The sequence below is a fragment of the Geotrypetes seraphini genome, chromosome 8 (assembly GCF_902459505.1).
Source record: "Geotrypetes seraphini chromosome 8, aGeoSer1.1, whole genome shotgun sequence".
Taxonomy (NCBI): Eukaryota; Metazoa; Chordata; class Amphibia; order Gymnophiona; family Dermophiidae; genus Geotrypetes; species Geotrypetes seraphini.
The window spans coordinates 149,922,693-149,947,946 of NC_047091.1; the positions used below are offsets into that span (position 1 = coordinate 149,922,693).

The 25,254-nt window shown below is 41.4% G+C and overlaps 1 protein-coding gene across 2 annotated transcripts in view; it reads right to left on the reverse strand.

The window, feature by feature from the left end:
* The window catches only part of AACS (acetoacetyl-CoA synthetase), a 132,011-nt gene that overhangs the window by 88,760 nt on the left and 17,997 nt on the right, over positions 1-25,254 (reverse strand). For both annotated transcript variants that reach the window (XM_033953560.1, XM_033953559.1), the window contains exons 4-5: positions 22,772-22,885; positions 4,004-4,101 (exon numbers count right to left, since the gene is read on the reverse strand). In XM_033953560.1, coding sequence (XP_033809451.1) covers positions 4,004-4,101; positions 22,772-22,885 — 212 coding nt within the window. The remainder of the gene's footprint in view (positions 1-4,003; positions 4,102-22,771; positions 22,886-25,254) is intronic.

Below are 25,254 nucleotides of genomic sequence, written 5' to 3' on the forward strand. Positions count from 1 at the left end.
TATTAGATTAGAGATTTAAAAGAGTACAGAGAATAGTTAGTGATTCAGAGAGAAGTGACTAAGGACTACACTAACAATTGGTTAAGATTTATCATAGTAAGATTTGAGACATATCAGAAAAGTACACATTGGGAATCACTTTATTGTAACTGTTATTATGTATTCATATGTCACGTGAGATAGTAGTTTTGAGAAGCACATGAAATAAGTAAACAATAAAATTACCTTGGTCTAATCCTCACTGTAAATGCATTCTGAAATTATAACCTTGTAGAGCATTAGCTAAGTAATTAATGGAGCTATGATTCTCAATAAAAGGGGGAGAGACCATCCATTTAGAGCACCTCCTTCCTGAGTGTGTGTGTGTGTTTCCTGTGTGAAATTCATACTTAGGATTTTGAAATTAAGCTCTTCAATTAACAGTAAACCCAGGCCAACTTTAAGCCAGTTTAAGTGTTTGTTTGCATTATACCTAGCAGTACTGCAGATTCCATAGAACTTCAATCCCTGCATGAGGGAAAGCAGAGATCTGCTGCTCTCTAGTGACTGCTCTGAGAACTTCACACTGGCCATATCGGCCAAATAACTTTGTACAAGTTTCACATAAGGTGCTCCAAGCAAGCTCTAAACTCTTAATATGGTTATTAAACTGTTCAGAGAGACAGAACATACCAGCTGAAGATATGAAAAGCTGAATAATATGAATTTTTAAAAAACCCCAAAAAACCCCAACAAAACATATAAAATGGTGCAAGTGATTGCTAAATTACTTAATTTTCCTCTTGCCAAGGCTTTCTCCCCCCTCTTCCCATCCAAAATGCCAAGCCACAGATTTTGGTCCTGTTTTACTGCTCAGTTGGTTTTCACTCTGTTTACTGATTACTGGTTTCATTGCAAAAAGTAATTTCTCACCAAGCTTGACTGCTTCACTTTGCTCCTAATACATGTCTGGAGTAAAAATACCTGCGAAAGGAGCACTACTCCATTAACACTCCAGGGAAACATTTTCACTGCAAAGGGCAATCGTTCTGAAAGTAGCAGTTCACAAGTCAGATGTGCCTTTTTTCCTGTGGTAATTACCTTGGACATATAAAAGGGCAGCCCTTGTTCTGATGTTTGGGAGAGAAATGGAATGTAAACCTAAGCTCAGTTTGGCACAGGAATTATCTCTAGGTTTACAAAAAAATGCGGAAAATTGATGGCAGGATCAAACTCTGCCAGGCTCAGGTTGTCTGTCTTACCTGAACTACTGCAATAGCACAGAACCTGCAACTTCACCCTTGTGTCACCTAATTTAATACATGCATTTAGAACCTGCTACATTTAGCTTTAAAACTCTGTACAAGGCGGGTTACAAAAAAAAGTATAAAAACTAGATCGTACAAAAGGTTTGGATAGATCCACCCCTTAAAATGGAACCAAACTGATTACCCTTAAAATACAACTGCAGCTCCTTAAATCATTCCTTAAGCATCCAGCTGCTTTTCACTCATAGAAGACCGCCAGAATGCTCATAGGTGGAGGAGATCCTTTTTTTGGAGCTCTATAAAAATTCTCAATGTTGTGGCTATGATCCAGGTGAAGGGTCTGAGCTATGAACTAATGATGATCCCTTCTCTACCTCTTGGTCAAGATTCAGAACACACATGGAAGAGGGGAGGTAGAGATTTTAAACATCGTCAACATCACGGTGATATGATGTTCTGACCACTTCCATAGCATAGGGATAAAGAAAGGAAAAAAAAAATGGAAAAAAGAAACCATAACCATTATCTAGAAATGGCAAAGGTACTTGGATTATCTGAAAAGCACATGCTCTCCAGGAAGAAATGCTCCAAGGATCCAGCGGGGCCAGTGCACTGGGCCACTTGCCAGCGGACCTGACAGGCAGAGTTCAACCCTGTGCATAAGCCTGCCAGAGGTGTTAATGAACTCCAGGGGAAAGGCTCAAGAGAGCAACTCTCCTCCCCCCTTAGTATAGGGTAGCAGCCTTTTCTTGGTCTACAAAGCGTATATGCCCTTAGAGTGTGCAGTACCACTGTCCCGGGGCTTCAGGAAATATTTCTTTCCACCCAATGGGACCATCTTTCTTTCACCAGCCCTAGAAGACTGCAGAGGGGCTAAGCCCAAAGCTCCCACCCCTCCATCCCATGCTGCGCAGCACATGGTGCAAGGGCGATCTTCAGCCACCCATCCAGTGCAATTAAGACATGATACCATTTCCAGTTCTGATAGATCTCTTACATCTTCTTCTGTAAACACCGAAGCAAAGAATTCATTAGGTCTCTCCACTATGGTATAGGGGTATTAGGGTTTGAGGACACCATCCCTAGGAGTTTTGAGGCAAATGAGAAGTTTTAAAGAATTTGGAGAACTAAAAATAAATAAATAAAAATCAGGAAATCCAAGATAGCCACCGCAGCATTTTGGCACTAGAAAACATCTTCAAAACGCTTCATGGTGGACCAAAAAAATAGGATTTTAGAGGAGGGGGGGCCAAAGGCCTAATTGCAGAAAGTTAAAACACACAGTTTTCAAGACAACCCCCCTTCCAATTTTCCCCATAGGCCATCACAGCCTGTACTCACAGACCATGTGCTGTGGAAGTAGTGCTGCAGCCTGCTTCAGCTCCTTTAAAGCGTAGCTAGTTCTGGAGGAGTTCTCTGCCTCTAGCTGGCGGTCAGCTGCCACGCCAAGATCTTTGGGCTGCCAGTCAGACCTTAGTTGAACTGATCGTCAACCCCCACCACAGGCTGCACAATGCCGAAAAAAAGAGAAGCAGCCGGTACCGTGAGTGCCCCTAAAGATGCTATATATACCTAACAGCCTGCGCTCAAGCTCTTGACCAAGTCAAGGAAGAGAGCAAGTGCTGAGGGCCTGGTACCCTGAGCTCCACAAATCTTCAGCAGGCTGGCTGTAGAGGTCCCCAAAGGATGCACCTGCCAGCTGCAGACTTAAATGTCTGCTCCTTTCCAAGCAGGCAATGCATTCCTTTTAAGCGCACAAAACTAATCTGCAATGAAAAACTGTAAAAACACCGCAAAACAATAAAGAAATAATGGAACAGATCAATGAAACACCTTCATGCTTACCTGCACAAGGAAGAACTGAAGGGGCAGCATGTGGAGGAGAAGGAGTTGAAAAGCTACAGCATTTACATGAGCACAGATGGGAAATCCTATGGTTCAGCATACCATCCCTCTATTGCACTGGAATATATACATTTGTCTGGTTGAACCGTCCTCTTTCTACTGGCTCTTTACCGAAACTCTCTTGCAGGATTGTATTCCAGAAGTCTGACTGACTCCGAGGGGCAGCAGAAGAGCACAGGAAGAGCATGGCAGGCTCTACTTAAAACAGTTCAAGCTAAAATGTACGCCCAGGCCCAGCCTCACTTTCTTTTTCCATTAACTCATTTACAATAAAGTAATGGAGAAAGGGGATAAAGGCAGCTTTCTAAAGTCACAATGCACTGTTAATACTCTGACCACAAAATGCATGTAAAGCAGGGGTAAATCACTTCCGTCTAGAGAATCACACAGGGAACAAACTTTTCCCCATCCCCACACGAGCTCGTTTTCCCATCCCTGCCCCATTCCTGCAAGCTCTGTCCTCATCTGCACTTTAAAATCATGAGTGTTTGAGGCTTCTGCGGTTAAGGCAGAGCAAACAGGAATGGGACAGGGACAGCGACAGCGACAAAACTCACAGGGACAGGACGGGGAAACTGAGTTCCTGCAGGGATGGTGACAAATTTGTCCCCGTGTCATTTTCTACTTTGGTCCTCAAGGGCCACAACCTAGTCAGGTTTCCAGGATTTTTACATTATGTGCCAGATCTTGCAGACACTGCCTGCACTATATGAAATAAGTCTTGCACATTCTCATTGTGGAAATCCTGAGAACCTGACTGGGTTGCAGCCCTTGAGGATCAAGGCTGCGCGCCATGGATGTAAAGGCAATAAAAATATATGTGAGCACACACACACACACGGCTTCCTTACGTTAACGCCAAAGTCCGGAGAAGTGGAGCTCCAAATGGCACCGATGCTTGCAGCTGCCAACATAGCTTCCACCGCATGAACACCGTTTGGAAGGTATCCTGAAATAAAAATAAAGCACATGACAAGGGCGCTAGAGTGTAAATCTTTTCTCAGAGAGACGGCCCTGCTTATAAGATTTTGTTCCCTTATGTTACAGTAGTAGGAAATGGGTTTCCAAAACGTCCAAATTTGACTTAGACATTCTATCGAAAATGCCTCTCTTAGGTGCCTAAAATGTAGGTCTTTAAAACCCTCGCCTACATGTCAAGTGCCTAAGTTTTTACATACGAACAGCTAGCTGTGATCCTGTAAACAGCACCTAAGCATGACCGACAAGCAGCTGGCGCCTATTTTTTAGGCACCGTTTAGAGAATCAGCCTCTAAGCACTATGCTACACAAGAGAACACTGTTTAACGTCCCGCACCCAGCTCTGGGCCCCCTGATTTATACCTGCTAAAAGCTGACGGAAATCCTGGTGCTCAAGTTGAGCACGGAGACCCATTATTCTGTAATATTATGCCCAACTTTTTGGAACACCTCTAACCAGACCGTTCCCCTCCCACAGCCATGCCCTCCTTTTGGGTTGCACTATAGAATTTAGGCACCCAGCATTATAGAATAGCGCGCAGCTATCTGAGAATGGCAGCTAGATGGAGGGTAATTTATAACAGGGTGCCTGGTTTTACATGGCAAATAGAATACCACCACCAAACTAGGTGCCTAAGACACATTGAGGGGGGGGGGGGAAATTGAGGATGGAAAGTAAGAAAGTAGACAAGAGGTAGAAAACAAATTAAAAAGGAAGAGCAGAAAAGAAAAGGAAGGAAAAGGCAGAGGAGAGATAGAGATACCAGAGCATTGGGGGAAGGGGTGGAGACAGATACCAGATCTGAAGGGAGGAAAGGAGGAGAGGATTGCTAAAAACCACCTGGGAGAGGGAGTGAGAGATGGAAGGGAAGAAGACAGATACCAGACCATGGGGGGAGCGGAGGAAAGAAAATGGGTGCCAGACCAAAGGGGTAGGGAGAGATGAAAGGAGAGGAAACTGTTTTTGGTAGAGGCATAGAAATAGAGCAGATGCCATATGGAAGAGGCAGAGAGAAGGCAGACAGTGGATGGATGGAAGAGAATGACAAGAAGATGAGGAAAGCAAAAACCAAAAATCTCTATTTCTTTTCTTTTTTTGTTGTAGGATAAAATAGTATTGTAGCTGTGTTGATAAATGTTTATAAACAAAGCCCTGTCAGCTGAAGATCTCTTCTTCTAGTTTGGCAGCTCTGACTTATAAAATGACAATTGTACAGAATATTGTTTCTCTTTATACTTTAATAAAATAAGTTCAGTATGAAAGTATTTGAGGCTTGTGCGGATGGGATCAGATGGTTTGCGGGAATAAATTTTTACCCTGTGTAATTCTCTACTCTGAACACCTGCTCAGCAGGTCTGTGGAGATAGTGAATGGGGGGGGGAGAGGTGAAACACACATTTTCTTCCAAATAACTAAGAACTTCCTTCATTAATGCTGCACAAAGAATTATCAACTAAGCAGCCATTTCTTCTTATCATCACTTCTGGGTCTACAGCAAAATTTCTGAAAAGGGAGCCCTGAGGATGGGAAAGGTGGCAGAGAGACTCTCCCTTAGCAATTTCACCTGCTGTTTGCTCTGTACACTAGACAATGTTTGCTGTTACACCAGATAAGAACAACCAGATAAGAACAAAGTGAATGTACCTGGAAGTGTTTTAATGTGTATAAACAAAAAAAAAAGAGAATACGCATGCACCACAGAAATAGCAACACTTAAATTCAAGATTTTAATTGCTGTTTTTAAATATTTGCAAGAAACACAGCACTATAGAAATTATTACTAGTAATAGTATTAGAACGTTGTCTGGGGTTTTTGGTTTTTTTTTACCCAAGTAGATGCACATTGCTGAAAATCATGTACACTTCCCCTCTCCCCTCACACATTTTAGTTTGAGGGACAGAAATCACAAACCAGTATGCCACTGGGCCTACGGTCCACATACCAGTATGCCACTGGGCCTACATTCAGGTGTGCACTTTCCATCTGCTTCAATGCTGGTAGAAAATAAGAACCCAAGGTGTAAAAGCCACCCACGTTTCAAAGGAAAGCTTCCCTGCGAAAAGGCCTGCAGGTATGAGGTACAAAGCACTAACAGACTCACAAGCAGTATCACAATTATCCTCGTCAAGCATTAGGTTTTCACCTAATAAGAGACGCACACCTGGGTTTTAGACCTCAAAGCAGAAAGAATACTCTATAACTTTTTCTTATAGTCCGAGTCAACATGCACTAAGTGGGTGTAGGAAGTGAACATTTTTTTTCCTAAACATTTACCGTATTTAGGGCAAGGGTTCTCAATCCAAGCCACAGGACACATCAAGCCAGGCTGGTGTTCTGGATATCCATAACGAACAAGCACAGGGTTCTACAGAAAGTTTCTGCATTTTTATATTTTTGCAGGAAATGGTTGGGGAGGTAAGAGGGCGTGCCATAGAATGTCATGTGACTAGTCAGGCAAGCCGGCTCACCTTGCAGGTAGAGATATAATTTACTTTTGAGATATTTATAAACATAGAAACATGATGGCAGATAAAGGCCAATTGGCCCATCTAGTCTGCCCATCCACAGTAACCATTATCTCTTTCTCTCTCTGAGAGATCCCATGTGCCTATCCCAGGCCCTCTTCAAGTCTGACACAGTCTCTGTTTCCACCACCTCTTCCGGTAGACTGTTCCACATATCTACCACCCTTTCTGTAAAAAATAAATAGTGGAGAACAAACTAAGATGGCGACAGAGCAGGACGCACGTTTGTGAGCTCCTGAGTTGGTGAGTCTATTTTTTACCTGTTACGTTTCCTTTAATTCTCTTTCTCAATGCCGAAAAGAAGGGGAAGACAGAGGATCATCCCTCTACTCCTGTCTGCTACATCCACACCGCGTCAGACTGTAATGACTTAATTTACAGTCCCCTCGGTGATGGGCTTATCTGCTGCAGAGCCTCAGGAAAGGCTCAGCTTAGACAGCGAATTTTTGCTGAGCCCTGCAGGACCTGACCCTCCCCCGGCGCCTGGAAACGTGGCTACGTCAAACCTCCAACTAGAGGGCTCCCTGGGAATGGAAGGGAGGGAGAATTTGTTGCAGCCGGCAAGTTTGGAGATGAATGCTTCAACATTTTCAACTTCGTTGAAGCCGTTCGAGGGAGGAGCACCGAATGAGAGTAGAGGTGAGTTGGAAGGAGACATGAGCTGCGATGGAGCTCAGCGGCTGGAACAAAACCAGTCTCAGATGACCCAACTCAAGCCGCTTCTCAGACCACCGGTGGAAACCCTGGACTCTCTTTGGACAGCAATTGAAAACCTTCATTTGGTATGTAGCAACATTATTTCTCTAACTCTTGGGCTCCCATTAAAAATTAACCAATTGGAAACCCAGGTTCAACAGCAAAACCAGAAAATTGGGGAGATTGAACAAACTATGTTGGAGGTCAAAACCTTTAATAAACAACAAGTTACAGATAAAACTTTTTATCTACGGAAAATTTAAAATCTTGAAAATCAAAATAGGAGCCTGAATTTAAGGCTACTGAATTTTCCTATACTTAAATTTATGACTTCAAGAGAGATCTTAAAAAATTTTTTGATCTCATAGAAACATAGAAACATAGAAAAATGACGGCAGAAAAGGGCCAAAGCCCATCAAGTCTGCCCACTCTATTGACCCTTCTCCTTGATTTTGCTCACCACCCCCTGCCCTTACCTCATTAGAGATCCCACATGAATATCCCATTTATTTTTGAAATCTGACATGCTGTTGGCCTCAATCACCTGCCGTGGGAGTTCATTCCAATGATTGACCACCCTCTCAGTGAAGAAATACTTTCTGGAGTCACCATGAAATTTCCCTCCCCTGATTTTCAGCGGATGCCCTCTGGTGGAAGAAGGTCCTATAAGACAGAAGATATCCTCTTCCACCTCGATACGACCCGTGATATATTTAAATGTCTCGATCATGTCCCCTCTCTCTCTTCGTTCTTCAAGTGAGTACAGCTGCAATTTATTCAGCCTTACTTCATACGGAAGATCTTTGAGCCCCGAGACCATCCTGGTGGCCATCCACTGAACTGACTCCATTCTCAGCACATCTTTCCGGTAATTTGGTCTCCAGAATTGAACACAATATTCCAAATGAGGTCTCACCATGGACCTGTACAGTGGCATTATGACCTCTGGCATCCTGCTGATAAAACCTCTACGAATACAACCCATCATTTGCCTTGCCTTAGAGGAAGCCTTTTCCACCTGATTGGCAGTTTTCATGTCATCACTAATGATTACTCCTAATTCCGTGGTCCTAACTAAGGTCTCACCATTTAACGTGTAAGTCCTGCACAGATTTCTTTTACCCAGGTGCATCACTTTGCATTTTTTAGCATTGAAGTTAAGCTGCCAAGTCGATGACCATTGTTCTAATAGTAGTAGGTCCTGTGTCATATTGTCAGGCATAGTGCTTTTACCTACTATGTTGCACAGTTTGGCGTCATCGGCGAACAATGATATTTTTCCTCTGATCCCTTGGGTCATATCACTTATGAATATGTTGAATAGGATTGGACCCAAGACCGAGCCCTGTGGTACTCCACTGGTCACATTCGATGTTTTGGATGGGGTACCATTTACCATCACTCTCTGAAGTCTACCGCTCAGCCAATCCTTAACCCATGCAGCTAGTGTTTCCCCTAATCCCAGCGATTTCAACTTGTTCAGTAACCTACGGTGTGGGACGCTGTCAAAAGCTTTGCTGAAGTCCAAATACACTACGTCCAGGGACTCCCCGGCATCCAGTTGTCTTGTTACCCAGTCGAAGAAGCTAATCAGATTTGATTGGCAGGACCTGCCTTTGGTAAATCCATGTTGATGGGGATCACGTAGATCTTCTTCATCCAGGATTGTATCAAGTTTCTGTTTGATCAGTGTTTCCATGAGTTTGCATACTATGGATGTGAGACTTACCGGTCTGTAATTCGCCGTCTCTGTCCTACAGCCCTTTTTATGGAGTGGAATAACGTTAGCTGTTTTCCAGTCCAAGGGGACTCTTCCCGTGCTTAGGGAGAGATTGAAGAGCACAGATAATGGTTCCGCCAGGACTTCCCTCAGCTCTCTGAGCACCCTGGGGTGTAGGTTGTCTGGTCCCATGGCTTTGTTTACTTTGAGTCTTGAAAGTTCGCAGTAGACGCTACTGGGCGTAAACTTGAAGTCTTGAAACGGGTCTTTCTGGCTTTCCCTTGTCCGTAAAAGTGGACCGGATCCCGACTCCTCACAGGTGAAAACCGAGCAGAAGTATTCATTTAGTAGTTCGGCCTTAGTGGAATCCGATTCTGCATAATTCCCGTCCGATTTCCTGAGTCGTTCTATCCCATCTTTGTTTCTTTTCCTGTCACTAATATACCTAAAGACGGATTTATCCCCTTTCTTAATGTTCCGCGCTAGATTCTCCTCTATTCGGAGCTCCATATTGAAAATCTCAGAGTCTAATATCCCCCCGATACAAAGACTTCATTTCCTTAAAAGAACTATGAGGAAAAAGAAAGAAGAGGAAGAACAAGCACAGTTAGGAATTTCAGAGCTACTGGAATCTTCTGAAATTTAAATTCTGGGCCGCGCTACTTTGATAGTATCCTTTGTTTTTCCTCAAGACAAGGACATGATTTTGAAATTATATTTTAATTTAAAGCAGATTTTTTACTTGGGTGGAAAAATTTATATTTTTTCCGGATGTTTCACGATGGATTCAAACCCGAAGGAAGGAATTTATGCAATATAGATCTAAAGTTATTTCTTTAGGAGCCTCCTTTCAGTTGAGGTTTCCTTGTAAATGTTTTATTGTTAAATGTATTTTATTGAGCTCAACAAATGAAGGAACAGAAATACAACGTAAGATAGAACAAGCTCACAATATTATTGTCAGAAAAACAACTCCCCCACACCAGTTCACCCATATAACCCCCAACTCCAACCTCAAATCCCAAAAGGGCCCCAACACCCAGTGCCCCAAAGGAACAGACCAGTTACAAGTAATAGGATATAATCCAACAGAGAAGACAAGCCCATAAGAAAGACAAATTCCATCCAATCCCTGCCCCCAGTACCCATCCCCATACCCCTCCTTTAAGTCTACTCCCAGATACCAAACAAACGGAGAGACATAAAGTTCCAGAGAAAGCAAAAAGTGGAAGCAGCAACCCCAGGCAATAGAGCAAGCAATCAACAGTTCAATAAGCGACAAATATTTTATAAATTATCAACAAAATAAGTATATTTTTTTTGACCCAGAACAGTTGCGTTTTTTCTTAGAAGGAAAAGGGATTTCTGATGCTACCTAGGAAAGTACAGAATAACTCATGTCTGTTAATATTTAGCCGAGGTTAACTGCTCTATTCTTTATAAATAAATTTGTATCTACCCCTTTTTCATGGAAGGGATTTTTACTTACTTACTTTGTTCTCCCAGTTGGAATTTTTTTGTGTTTCATTTTAATGGTATTGTTTGTACTTTTTCTAATTTTCTTTTCAAAGTTAATTCTTTATTTGTAATTAATTGATAATAAATTAAAAATTAAAAAAATAAAAATAAATAAATAAATAAGTGAGTGTTAAAAAAAAAAAAAAAATAAGTGTGGAAACTTTTTGAAGATCCCTCATACATTAGCGTAAAGGCAGTGCACGCAAATCTATTTCATGCATATTCATGTGGGTATCTTGACTGGCTTAGTATGTCCCAAGGGCTAGGTTGAGAACCTCCAATTTAGGCATATTCCACAGAGGGAATGATAAGCCATCAAGAAGGTCTCTTCTTTTTATTTCAGTTTTCTTTCTTCTCTTTTTTTTCTGGTTCGCCTCAACCACAGCTCCCCACTTGTAAGAGGCTTCAGTTTCCTCTTAAGCACTGGAAGGCACTCAACTCAGCCACTCCAGGAGCCCAATTATAGCAGCTGGCAAGAACCTAAACCCTGCAGTGCTTCCTGGTCTCAGATTTTGTACACGTGTCCTGTGCAATGTGGCACAATACTCTGCTGCCAGGAGGCATGGATCAATGCCGTCTTTTGAACTATATCCATGCTGTCCAACAGCTCTGGAAAGTTCATCTATAGCAGGGGGGGGGGCCCTATAATGAGGCCAACTGAGGCAGTGGCCTCTGGCAGCACTCTTCAAGCAGCGGCAGTTTTCTGCTGATCAGACTGCTTGTTTAACAGCTTTCATTCCTCCCTTCCTGCAGAGCTTCAACTGCCACACCCGTCTCCAGGCATCTCTCGTCCACTTTCGGGCCATCATCGCTCCTTCCCCCCCTTCTCCCAAGTCCACCTTAATTCGCCTTTCAAAGGTTGCTACCGGTGGCGGCAACTCACAGACTGCCCTGCCTCCAATGCCATCTTCTCTCTGCTACTGCGGCCTGCCCCTGAGGAAATAGGAAGTTGCGTCAGAGGGCAGGTCGCAGAGCAACAGAACCAAAAACCAAAAAGAGTCACTTATTACTGAATTCTGTTTTTTCTGCATGCATTTCGATTGATATTGCATGCATACTTACCACCTTTTAAAACATATATTTGTCCTCATTCATTATAGTTTATGGTTAAATTTATCATCTTGTTGTCTTATTTTCACTATTCGTCACTTTTTATTTTTTACTTTTATTATTGTTACAACTGTTTATATTATTGTATTTTTAATATTGTGTTTTTTATATTATATCTGTACCTAATAGGACCCCTGATGAAGGTTGTCCGAAACACGGACCGTGTTGGGTCCCCTGTTTGGTAAAAAGGTTTTATATATAGTTTGTTTGTCACAATAAAATTCGCCTACATCGTTGTACACATCTGCAGTTTTGGTTTGTTTGTTCGCCGTGGTTAGAGCTACAGCCCCAGCACCCTGGGGTTGTGGGTTCAAATCCTGCACTGCTCCTTGTGACTCTGGGCAAGTCACTTAATCCTCCCGTTGCCCCAGGTACATTAGATAGAGTGTGAGCCCACCGGGACAGACAGAGAAAAATGCTTGAATACCTGAATAATTTGTAATCTGCATAGAATTGTAGGATATACAGAATATAAATAATGTGTATGTGAGTCACCACCACCGGCAGCATCATTTGCAAGGCGAATTAAGGTGAACTTGGGAGGGAGGAGGAAGAAGTGATGACAGCCTGGAAGGGGACAGAGTGCTGCGCTAGTTACTTTTTATCCTATGTAACTAGTAACAGTAACTACCATATTTTTCACTCCATAAGACGCATTTTTCCCCCCCCAAAAAAGTGGGTGGAAATGTCTGTGTGTTTTATGGAGCAAATATAACAAATTTTTAACACGGAAGATGGGAGAGACATTTTGTGGGGGTTAAGATAGGGGCTACTGACAGGTTGACCCCTCAGCAGGTTCCTCACACACGATAATCGTCAGTTGAGAGAGCCTGTAGAAAAATCCCGGCCGAAAGTGATCTGATGCTGACCTCAACGCCGCTCTTCTACCTTCCTGGGCTGTGAGGTCTCGGCATTGGTCCACGTGTGTGCACACGTGCAAGACAGACCCTTCACGCACGCAGGTCGGAGGAAGTCCTCAAGCCTTGTTTCCTTTGTGCAGAACCGCCCTGGCTGGAAGCATGATTTACTACATTTATTTTGATCCATAGTTTTCCTCATTGACGTTGTGCAGTTTCCTGTCTTGAAGAAGTAAATTGTTGCTATTTCAAGCAAAAAAAAAAAAAAGAATGCAGAGGTGTGGTTGACATGAACATGTGACAGATATTCTCCCAAAAAAGTCTCAGCCTAGTATACGGTAATTCTATATCTATAATGTAATTTAGCTTATGAGCTTAGTTCAATATATCACTTTATTGATAAACGGATGCTGTTGGGACTTATAATGGAAAAGGAACTAGTGCCAGCTGCTTGTATTTAAATTTTACAGTACATGAGACGTCAAATTATATGCAAATAAGGTGCCAGCTGTGTGAGCACTTGTGTACCTACAATACTGAACCAACTCCATTACTGTGGGGATAAATTACAGAGGAATAAATTGTGTTGACTTCAGCACATCTATTCTTTTAAAAACAGTTACTTTTTAGGGTACAGAGCCTGACAGGGAGGGGAGCTGGGTTCAGAGCCTAGTAGGGAAGGGAGGGACAGGGTGCAGAGCCTGGTATATTTTATTAAATATATTAGTACACAATTTGGTTCAGAAGGTTTATTTTTCTTGGTTTTCCTCCTCTAAACTTACGTGCGTCTTAAGGTCAGGTATATCTTATAGCGCGAAAAATATGGTAGATACTGATTTCAGTTACTCTTCACTAAATATAAATAGTTACTTTACTAGGTTAGTTAATACTTACTAATTATAATTATTTGAACATTACAACAATGAGTCCTTTATTTTCAAATGAGTTGCTTTTAATGCTCACCAATAAGAATCTCAAAATGCTCGTCAGTTAAACTATTCCTGCGTGGTGTAAGAATCTGTCCACTGATGCTGCAGTCTCTCCCCACTGGTATGCTTGATGGAAGGCTCGTATTCTTCAGTATAAACATTTTCTTCATAGTTAGATAGTACTAGAGACTGGATATATCATGTGTAGCATCATTCAAGAAGAGGTCTAGTTTACTGCAAAGAATTTTCCCTTTTATTTGATTCAAAGAGGCAGAAGAAGCTGGTGTCTTTACTGGAAGCTGGTGCTGCATTAGGAGTTGTGTTTGCAGTGTCAGCCTGAGCCTGCATTGCTTGCATCAGCAAGTATTTGGCATGAGCTCTGGCAGCATCTAACTGGATCCAGCACAGCTTGAATTGTAGGAAACACTTGCTACTATCAAATGGACCAAAGCAGTTAACGATTCCATTCATTAGAGCATCAACAAGTGGGCTGGCAAATTTGAGCCTAGGCCTGATGGATGTAAGATGAGCACGCAGGGAAGAAATCGTTGATAGAAGAACACCCATGAAACACTGGTCTTCAGCCTTGGGGCACCTAAATGAAGACATCCAGTCCTGGAATTATCCCTTTAATAAATGGGCATAACACCAGGTAGGCTGCTTCCCTTTTAATCTATAGTAGTAAGAAATGCTGTGTGCACCATTTTTATCCAAAACCACTTAAAATCATTCCTCTTATTTGCTTCCACCAGTGACTTTATGTCCAAGGCCACACGCCTACTCTGTGGTCCATGCCCTATGCTGCAGCTTTCTGACTAAGGTGGAAGACTCATCTCCAGTTTGATTACACCCCCATGGCCAGTGAAGACTGAGACAGACGGGAAGTTCAGGAGGTGATAACTTTATTTATTTATTTATTTATTTTTTGCAAATCTCATACACTGTTCTGCTGGAATACTTTTTTTTTTTTTTAAACGTTCAGGACACGGTTGCAATAGAAGTTAAGAGAATAATGAAACAGGTTTATTCTGTTATCTAGATTGTTGCAATAGAAGTTATGTTCATTAGTATTTAGCAACAGGGAAAGATTGCCAAATGATTATCATATTACAAGGGGGAATGCAAGCAACTCTTCCCCACTTCTGGGTTGGTTATTCTTGCAAATCATAATTTTTAGGTTATTTTTAGATTATCTTGTAAACCACTTTGTTCTTGTATTGTAGCTAAGCTGTATACAGTAGATTTAACCAGAACTCAATTAACCAGAACAAAAAAAATCTAAGAATTACTGCAGTACTTTAAATAAAAATAAAGTACATTTCTGGCAGAAATTTAAGCGTAAATTTGGCACGCCACACCCAAGTTCGCCAATGCTTTAACCAGAACTCAATTAACAAGATCTATTTACATTCACAGCTTTCATTTCCTACATATTCACTGTGGAAATCCTGAAAACCAGGCTACATTGTGGACCTCAAGGACTGGGTCAGCGCAGACTATCACCCCTTTCCCCAGCACACCTTGACACCACACATAATCCGTTTTACGTGAAAACAAAGTTAATATCCCCCACAAGCACGGAGCAATTTTGAGACTGCAAGGATAATGTTGACAAACATTACATATGTGTTTCTATTCTGCTTTAATGTTCAATTCAAGGCAGATTGGAAGGTATAGAATTGATTTTTTTTTGTTTGTGATATATTATGCAATTTCCAGTCCTCTAAATCAAATAGTTAATCACAATTATTTAACCTTAAAATATTTTTTGGAAAAGCCATGTTTTCAATTGTTGTCTAAATAACTTGTTAAGATGATATCACTAAGTTGCCTAGGCAGTGCATGCCACAAAAGAAGACCCTGGCCCATAATTAATTTTATATTTATACCTTGTAGATCGTAAATGGATCTCAAAAAAATTTGGGACATTCCATCTAATTTTAGACTCCGACCTTAAACTTCATCACGGCGTGTGTAACCCACAAACTTAATATCTAGAATTTTGAAAACAAATATTAAAAACCTTCAAATTCAAATTCTTGCATTTAATGGCAACCAATGAGCTCTAATTAAAAAAGTGCAACATGTTCCACCCTATTTCCCTTCCATATAATTTTGCAAAATTTGTAGTCCATGCAGTTGTCTGGCAAACCCAAAAGCATAACATTTATGTAATCCAAATGAGATAGTATCAAAGCCTGTATACATTTTCAACAGATGATCAGATCTCAAAAATTTACATATTCTTCTGATCATCTTTAATCACCATATGATGGTAAGAAAGGTCTTTTTTTCAATTTAAAGATTTCTGATCCATTATAAGCACATGAATAAGTAACCAGTTTTAAGGATATGAGCCAGATCCTACTGGAAGAACTTTTATGCATGCACACTTGGCATTCTCTTCTCTTTTGAAATCTGTATTGAGAAAAGCCAATATTGATTTCTGCATTGGCAGATGAAGGGGTTAGGCCACCACCTGGCTAACATTTGTCCCCACCCCAAGGTCTCTTCACTGATGCTGTATTGGGCAAGAGGCTGGTTTTCTAGGCCCTTCCAACTAACAAGGTGTTCTGCTGCCTCAGGATTTCTGAAGAGAGGCTCAGGAGGTCTGGAAACCTGCCCTCCAAACTCTATTTCAGGATTTAGCTCAGACCTTTCCTGTGGCACTTCAAGACAAGATAAACATAACATAACAAATTTACTTATATACCACGGTAACCTCTGTTCAACACGGTTAACAAGAGACTGTACAAGCATAGCATATTATAATCACATTCAGAAGAATCTGTCAAATAAGTAATCTTTAGCATTTTTCTAAAGGAAAGATAGGAGTTAAAGTTTGTTATCAGGACAGAAAGGGGTTTATCCCATGATCTAGCTTGAAAAGATAAAATTCTATGGAAAAATCTTTGGTATAGGCAACCTTTTACAGTAGGAAATGTAAATCTAAAACACCGAGAAAAATGGTTTTTCTGTCAGTAAATTTAAAGTGATCAATAATATAATCGGGTATAAGGCCAAACAATGTCTTGTAACAGATACAACCCAACTTGAATAATATTCTTGCCTCAACTGGGAGCCAATGTAGCTTCCCATAGAATTTAGTTACATAATCAAATTTTCTCAAGTGGAAAATCAACCGAACAGCTGTGTTCTGAATGATCGGCAGCCTTTTCATATTCTTTTTACTGGAGGCTAGATAAGTGATGTTACAATAATCCAGGGCCGCCAAGCAAGTGAGTCTCTCCCAAGGGCCCTTTGTGCGGCCCTCATGCAGCACAAGGAGGACCAGTCCAAAACCATGCCCAGACTTGACCATAACACGCTCACTCAAGCCAATACACTAAGCCCCCTTCTAGCCATCACATTCATACATCCCGTGATGGCATACCATATACCCATCATAATGAGCCAGGGCAGATATGGAGACCTAAGAAGCTGTTACCGCTTCCCAAAACAATCAATACCCACAACCTTATAAAGATCAAGACCGACACATACATCCCAATGCACACATCGTTGCAGCAGCCCTAGTGAATGCCAGATCTGTACATGGCAAAGACCTCATCCTCAGATGCCATCACAGAGTACAACTGGGACCTCGTACTAGTGACAGAAACATGGGACAATGATGGAGTCACCTTGGGTGAATTATGCCCTCAAGACTACCATGCACTGGCATGCTCCCGCCCCAAAAGAGGGAGGGTGGCAGAGATCGCTAAGTTCAAGTTAAACCCATGCCAAATACATTCCATAACACTACCAGACCTAGAATGCCTTGTTTTCTCAATAGGCCACGACAAAAAAATCATGATCATACTAGTCTACAGAGCACCCTCCTCCTTTACTATGTCTGGTCTCGATGAACTGCTAACCATTATAAGCAACCTGCCTGTAAACCATAAACAAATCATAGTCCTAGAAGACTTCAACTTCACAAACTACCCAGAAGTCACGGGCACTCCACGAGATTTCATCCAAACACTGTCAGATCTGGGACTCACTCAACAAGTCACATCTCCCACTCACTACTCTGGAAACACACTGGACCTAATCTTTCTCCCAGATGGTCCACAAACCGACCGGAAATCATCCTCGCTGACAAACATCATGGTCCCCTGGATCGACCATCATATAATCACGATCAGCCTGCACACCAAATCAAAGAGGCAGCAGGAATCAATTGCGTTCGACCCAAAGTCGGTAAACCCAACCACATTTTCCAACAGTATCTCCAAACTACAACTAAGCACAAATTCTACATCATGCTCCATAGAAGAGAAGGCACTGACCTGGCATTTAGGCATCAAAACACTTTACAAGAACCTAGCAAAAGTCAAGGTGACCAAACCTAACTCTTGACCATTCTCTTCGCCCTGGTTTACAGAAGACCTGAGAGTACAAAAAAGGATAGTCAGAAAAGCAGAAGAAAACTTGGCGCAAAACTCTCAGTACTGAGGACAAATCCACCTGGAAAAACCTTCTGCAAAACTCCAAATTAGCTATACATGAAGCAAAAAAAGCACATTTCACCGCTAAACTATCCAAGGTCCCAAGCAGATCAAAGGCCATCTTTGCGATAACAAAAAACCTATTCTCCTCATCCCATTTTTTTCTGTCAACCTTGGCTTTCATGGTATGCTGCCGTCATACTGGTGTATTCAATCAAAGCCACATCCTCCATAACTGCTAAGCCTGACCCGAGCATATTAAACTGTTTGGAAACCAGGAACAAGCACTAAAAAGTTAAAGCTACAGTGCTCTTGGAAAGCTGAGCTTCAGAATCTAACTTCCCCTATCAGAGATCACACAATTAAAATCATGTATTCTACACTCCTGCCGGAGTCAGCTGTATCAAGTACAAACCACACTGCGGCTCAGTTTCTCAGTTCCTATCTTTATTCTTCTGAATACAAGATTAGGTTCTCCATCAGTCCTGCTTATATGCGAGTCCCTAAACATTAAAGTCCCTATGTCCCCAAATACTATATACGTTACCCAAAGTTAAACATGCAGCTTTGTGCATGAAATCACATATATATGTGTAAAGTAACACGCTAAATTGATGGTCAATAATTGGCCTTACTCACTAATAAATTGGCACCAATTACCACTTACATGCATATCTGCCCTGTGCCTATACTCTATGACCTGCATGCCTAATCAATCTTGCACACAACTCCAAAGGGAGGGGAGATCATAGGTGTTCCCAGGATTTAGGTAGTCTACATGTTTTCAGCCAAAAGCAAACACAACTAGTCTGTGCTATCACCACCACAAGCCCGGCCAACACCACCCCATCCCACCCACTCCCTACAAAGAGCTGCTCTCCCCAGGCCCAATTTCTTGAAACCCTGGTGGTCAGTGGCCTCTTCAGAGCAGGAGTGATCCCAAGTTGCTCTTGCCCCAGCCTGCTGCATAGTCAAAATAGCAGCCACAACTTCACACAGCAGCTTCGTGAGACAGTCTTGGGAGGTCAGGACTGCCATTTTGAGGTTAGAACTGGCATAGGCAGGAGCAATCTCCAGTCATTCCTGCTCATGTCACTTCCATTTCAAAATGGTGGTTGCGACTGTCATCATTTTGACCACATAGAAAATGTTTAAAACTCTGAAATTGGGAAATGAGAGGAAAACCAAAGTCTACCTTCTCCTATTTACACCACTCCAACTTTATTCGATGGTGAAAGTTCTTCTTTAAGACCCCTATGTCAGTATGTTAATACCTCTGAAAAACATGACAAGCAAACCTCCTCCCAGTTCGCTACTGTCCTTTAATTTGACAGGGGAAACATGTCATTTGCTGAAGAGCCAACAAACATCTGCTATATTTAGTTGTAGATAACCAGGGTTCTACAAACTTGTCCAGTTATCAGCATGATGTGCCAGAGGCCAACTGTTCATGGCAGAGAAGCAGGTCTAAAAAGGCCACACTGAGGAGACAAGAAAAGAAGCACGCACACACACCCAGTGCCCTCTGCACAAGGACAGAAGCTGCCCTGAATTCCAAAATAATTGCCCTCCAATGTTGAATGGAGTGGGCAATAGCAGATTTACAACCCAAAGCAGCTTTGCAAAGTATCATGCAGAAGATTTCTGTAAGCACACAAATGTTCCAATTTTTCTGCAAAATTCTAGATATTGCTACTGTAAAATAAAAGAGGTAGTTTCCTTAAGGAGCCCTCAATACAGATTCTGTGTGCCGGATAATGGTCAGGTGTGCCTTTAAAAGAAAAAGAAAAAAAAGAGATATATAGGCAGCTTTCTGAGTCTGGGGAAAAGATTCCAGAGTTACTAACAGAAGGGTGAGGAATAGAGACTGATTGAAGGCCTATGGGGGAGGGGTAGATAGCAGAGCTGATAGGTGGCCTAGGGTTATGAGTTTTCTGTCAGGGATAAGATGGCTTGGTAGGGATGGGCTTGTATTGGTGGTGGGGAGAGGGGGGTACGCTTACAGTTTCTGACTAAGGGCCTCTTCTATCAAACTGCGCTAGCAGTTTTTAGAGCAGAGAGCCGCGCTGAATGGCCTGCGCTGCTCCCGATGCTCATAGGAACTCTATGAGCGTCGGGAGCAGTGCAGGCCATTCAACGCAGCTCACTGCGCTACAAACTGCTAGTGCAGTTTGATAGAAGAGGCCCTAAAATATACAGGCATTTTTCATGCAAAACAGAAACCCAGATTTCAGGTCATTTTTGGTGCCAAATCCAATCCAAAACTGAAAATTTGTTCAGCCTCTAGTCAATGGAATACATGCTCTGATGCAGTGCAAACTTGAGGTCTGTAAGGCAAGATATTTTGGTTATGACTGGTTCTGTGCACCCAAAAATGTAACTATGCAAAAATAGAAATGAGTTAAACTTGCTGAATGTTCAAACTCTACCTATTTAGCATATTTTTGCATTTGTATTCACAAACTAAACACTGCGCATTAACCCCTGGGTTCTATAAACGTTGCCCAAAATTCAGGCACAGATCACACATTGAACATTGTGTGAGATCTATTTGCATACATGGCCTCCAAAGAATGCAAACAGGTCTCATGCATATGCATTGTGGAAATCCTAAAAAACTGACCTGGAAAGGGTCAAGCTTGGATACCCCTGGCATATACTATAATATGGTGGTTAGTTTGGAAGTCCTGTTTGTAATTTGGCCATGCATAAATCAGCATTTAGACATGTAGGGGTTGATATTCAAAATGATTTAAAAAGGTCAGGAGAGGCTCCTCTCTGTTTAAATTGTTTGTTTGGGGCTAAATGGGCTTATTTAGTGTTACTTAACGGATAATGCTGCCAAAAAAACCAAGTCAGCACCTAAGCCAAAAGACAGTTATTTTGTGGGTTTCCTATCTTTATGCAATTGTGATTGTTGCAGTTTTCCAAGTCTTACCACATCTCTGGATAGGTAGAACAGACATTTCCGTCATCGTGCTATGGCTTTCTTCAGGGTGTGCTGTGAGGTCTGAGTTTATCTTTTATATATATTGGGTCCTCTAACCTGATTGGCTGGGGCTTGTGGCGAGTGGGGCAGGAAAGACTGTTGGTCACTAATTTGAATTTTGGTGGAAAAAGCCACCGACCTCTTTCCCACCAGAATTTTAAGTTGTTACCAAAGGGATTTTCCTGCCAAAATTAAAATTAGTGACCAACAGTCTGTAACTTTATCCTAGGAATAGCAGTTGATTTCCCCAAGCCATCTCAATAATGGCCTATAGACTTCTCTTTCAGAAAATTATCCAAGTCTTTTTTAAACCCCGCTAAGCTAACTGATTTCACCACATTCTCTGGCAACGAATTCCAAAGTTTAATTGCATGTGTGAAGAAATATTTTCTCCAGTCTGTTTTAAATCTACTACTTAGTAGCTTCATCGCATGTCCCCTAGACCTAATGATCCTTTTACAAAGGTGTGCTAGGGCCTTAACGCGCGGAATAGCACACGCTAAAATGCCGTGCACGCTAGCCACTACCACATCCTTTTAAGCAGGCGGTATTTTTTTGGCTAGTGCGTGCTAATCTGGTGCATGAACTAAAAATGCTAGTGCACCTTGTTCACTCATTTTGGAAAAAGAGTGAACAAGCGAATCATATCTAGTCTTTTCACTCTACTCATTATTTTATAGACTTCTATCATATCACCCCTGAATCGTTTTCTCTGCATTTTTACCTTATTTACAAGCATGGGTACAAAGCAGATATTCACTAGGTTTTGCTCATTTCAGTGACCCAATGTATTCTACATGTTATTTATATCATGTTTCAGGTGCTTGTAATAAAATCAGATCACAGCACTTTACTGCACCATAAAAACTGTACAATCTGAGACACTCAAACTTTAGCAAAGTGATCACAAATAAGATTCAGCAATGAATCTCAGAAGCATCTTCTGTTTTAGCTATGGTACAAATCAGGTGGAAGGTTTCTGCTATTAGTCTCATCTCCCATCCGATTAAAAGGACCACCTAGAACCTCCATAGTACAGAAGATAGTGGCAGATTAAAAACTAACTTGACCCATCCAGTCTGCCTAGTAAGTTGGTCAGGGTTGTAACTGTTGTGCGGTGCTGGTTATTTCTCTCAACAAATGAAAGAACCTCCCTCACCCCAAGAAGTCTACAAAGATTAAGGAAAAGAGATGAAGTCCAACTCCAAACTGAGCAAAGAATGAAAATAATTCTATAATTTAATTTAAGAGTATTAACCGGACAAGCCCTCAGTCACACAGCAACCTCTGGAAACTCCAGGGAAAAGCTGTCGCGGATTTACACCCAGGAAGGTGTTAACTGCGAAACATCCCCGGGTTATTTCTCTCAGGCACATCACGGCAGGTACAAACCTAAAAACTAAAAAAAGGCAAGGGGAAGTAACCTGCACTGTGTGGCAGTCTTCATCCATCCTAGAGAAAATTTTGAGACGTCTCCAAATTCTTGTCAGAAATATTTTATTTATTTATTTTTAAAATTTCAAAACCGTTTAAATAAAACTAAACGGTTTACATAATTTACATACATAACATTAAAAAAACATAATTAGACAAACAAACAAATAATCCTCAGAGAACATATCCATAAAGTAACGCCAAAGGCTTCTACAAAGTCATGAATGCTTCTACAATCAACAACACTGAAAAATTATTGACTAGAAAAAGGCGTCTACAAATAATTGTGTCTTGAGTAATTTTCTAAAACTACCCTTTTCACATCATTTTCGTTATTGGGCCCAAAAGGGAGTTTCCTAGAGTCTGCCTTAGGATTTGGTTATATTTTCTTTGTGAAGTTTACTCACCAACAACCCGATCTCCTGCCGTCACTCCCATTCTCCTCATGGCTGCAGCATACAAGGCCACGTCCTGTCTTAGCGCTGCAAAAGTTACTTTGGTGATCTCCTCTTTACCTTCCACTGGAGAAAAAAAAAAAAAAAAAGCACAAGAATGGGTAAATCTGAATGAGACACTACACCCATGACTTACAGAGAGCCAACAAGAGCTGCCACTAAGGGGTCCTTTCATTAAGGCATGCTAACTGATTTTAGTGCACGCTAAATGCCAAGGCATCCATTATATTCTACGGGCGCCTTTGCATTTAGTGCACGCTAAATTGGTTAGTGCACCTTAACAAAAATGACCCCTAAATGATAATTTAATTATGGTCTACCTAGTCCAATTTTTTTTAAAAACTTTTTCTTGGATCAAAAATTTTGTGGACTAAATAATTAATGATAATTTTCCTAGATATTTTGGTACCACATTTTAAGTGGATATTTTTATTTCTAAATCCGTATGCAACTAAGGTTTGCTTGTTTTGGTTTTTATTTATATATTAAATTTCAAATATTTACAGTACTAGTTACATAAATTAGTTGTTATTCACAGAAACAAAAAAAAAATTTTTTTTTGCATTAACTGCTCACTTAATTTGCCAACTAAACACAAACTATTATTCCAAGATTCCTGAAATACCAGGCGATGCCCAAACACAATATAATCCAGCCCTTCTCTTTTTAGGTCATTTCCTCCCCTGCACTCAGTACATCTCTTCTCCCCAGGCTTTTCAGTCACCACCAGCATCACCAGCTCCACCAGCACCACCAGCATCACCAGCCCAGCGCTCCCACACTCATCCCCCCCCCTAATCAGGCCTAAGCCCATCAACTCTCCAGCACTTCAAAAGAGAAAGGCAGTGGCAAGATGAATTCTGGTCTCTCATGTGGGAAGGGCTGCATGAAGGGCTTATCAGTTCTCCAAGGTCAACTTGGTATAGCCTTGTGATACTCTGTCAGAAATTTTCAGACAGAATTTTGAAATTTCTGACAGAGTATCGAGAGGCTATACCACTATGCCCTATAATTGGCCCTGAAGCAGCGGACACACTAACGGTCCACGAAACGCCGGCCGTGTCGGCTCCGGTTCTGGTTCCAGTAGTGTGAAAAGGCTCCAGTCCTGGTTCTGGTAGTTTGATACGGCACAGATAAATCTAAAAAGAGTGAATAACAGAGTACAAGAGAAATCTAAACACTGAAGATAAGTAATTTTCTGTTGGCTCTTTTCAAACTTTTGAAGTGGTCTATACTTAAACATTTGGTGCAAAGTTTATGAGCTATAAGTCATATATTAAAATAAAAGATAAAAGGTTAAAAAGATAAGAAATAAATAGTAAAAATGTGCAGGTTTTTGGCCAGTGATTGAACGATGGAGTATTTGTGTGGACTGTTTCGAGTCGATGAATCGATATAGCGTAGTACTCCTAGACTCTGAGGCCTTTTCCTGCAGTAAAAGTATGATAAAAACTATGAATAACAACAATTGCTAGAAGCAAACCGAATATAGACCCCTTCATTTGAGTGGATTATATGGCATATATTGTGTATATTGGCTATTGATACCACTCAGTTAAGGATTTCCTAAGATTTCGTGAAATAACCATTGCCAAAGATCATAAATAATTCATTAATCAATATGGAAAAGAGTGGTAAGGCTGAGCTTTCATTCAAAATATAAAACTCATTTGTGGTGGGACCTCAGAAATTCATTCCCCAACTCACTATAGGGCAGCCTAAACTGATCCATTTGGGGGATTAATTTATCACTGGTCAATCACCACTCACCAACCTTAATGCAAAATCTTATGTTAAAACAATAAATATTATAAATATCATAAATATTCTGTAAACATTATAAGTGTGGAACTTAGCTTCAAACAGCAATGAAACTTCACAATCATGATCTCAACGGGGCCCGTTTCGCCTGTTGCTTCGTCAGGAGATCAAGAGAAATGACTATAACTGAACATTTGGCAGAAAGCTTGATGTGACCCATGTCACTATGCAATCATCCTCACTAGGACTTGTGCTCCATAACTTCTGTCCTGTAATGGCGTCAGCCTGAAAAAAACGCCGTGGCAAAACTAAAGTGCCACATATGATGAGTTTTTAACAGCTCTTGCCGGCCCATACTCTGCTGGACTACCAGGCTTCAGGGGGCATTTAAAAAGGTACTGCAGGCGGGCGGGCAAGGATGTTTTAAAAGGAAGGGCTGGCGGGTGGGCAGTGTTATTAAAGGGTACTGGGAGGGGGGGATTGTTTTTGTTCCATAAGATGCACCCAATTTTCCACCCCCTTTTTTGGGGTGGTAAAAGTGCGTCTTATGAACCAAAAAATACGGTAATTTGAGGAACGGAATTGACGAGAGGTATATAGGATTTGGATAGTGTCCTACCCTTTTCCTCTCTCCTCTCCTAAGCCCGCATGGAATTTCACGGTACTGTGATACA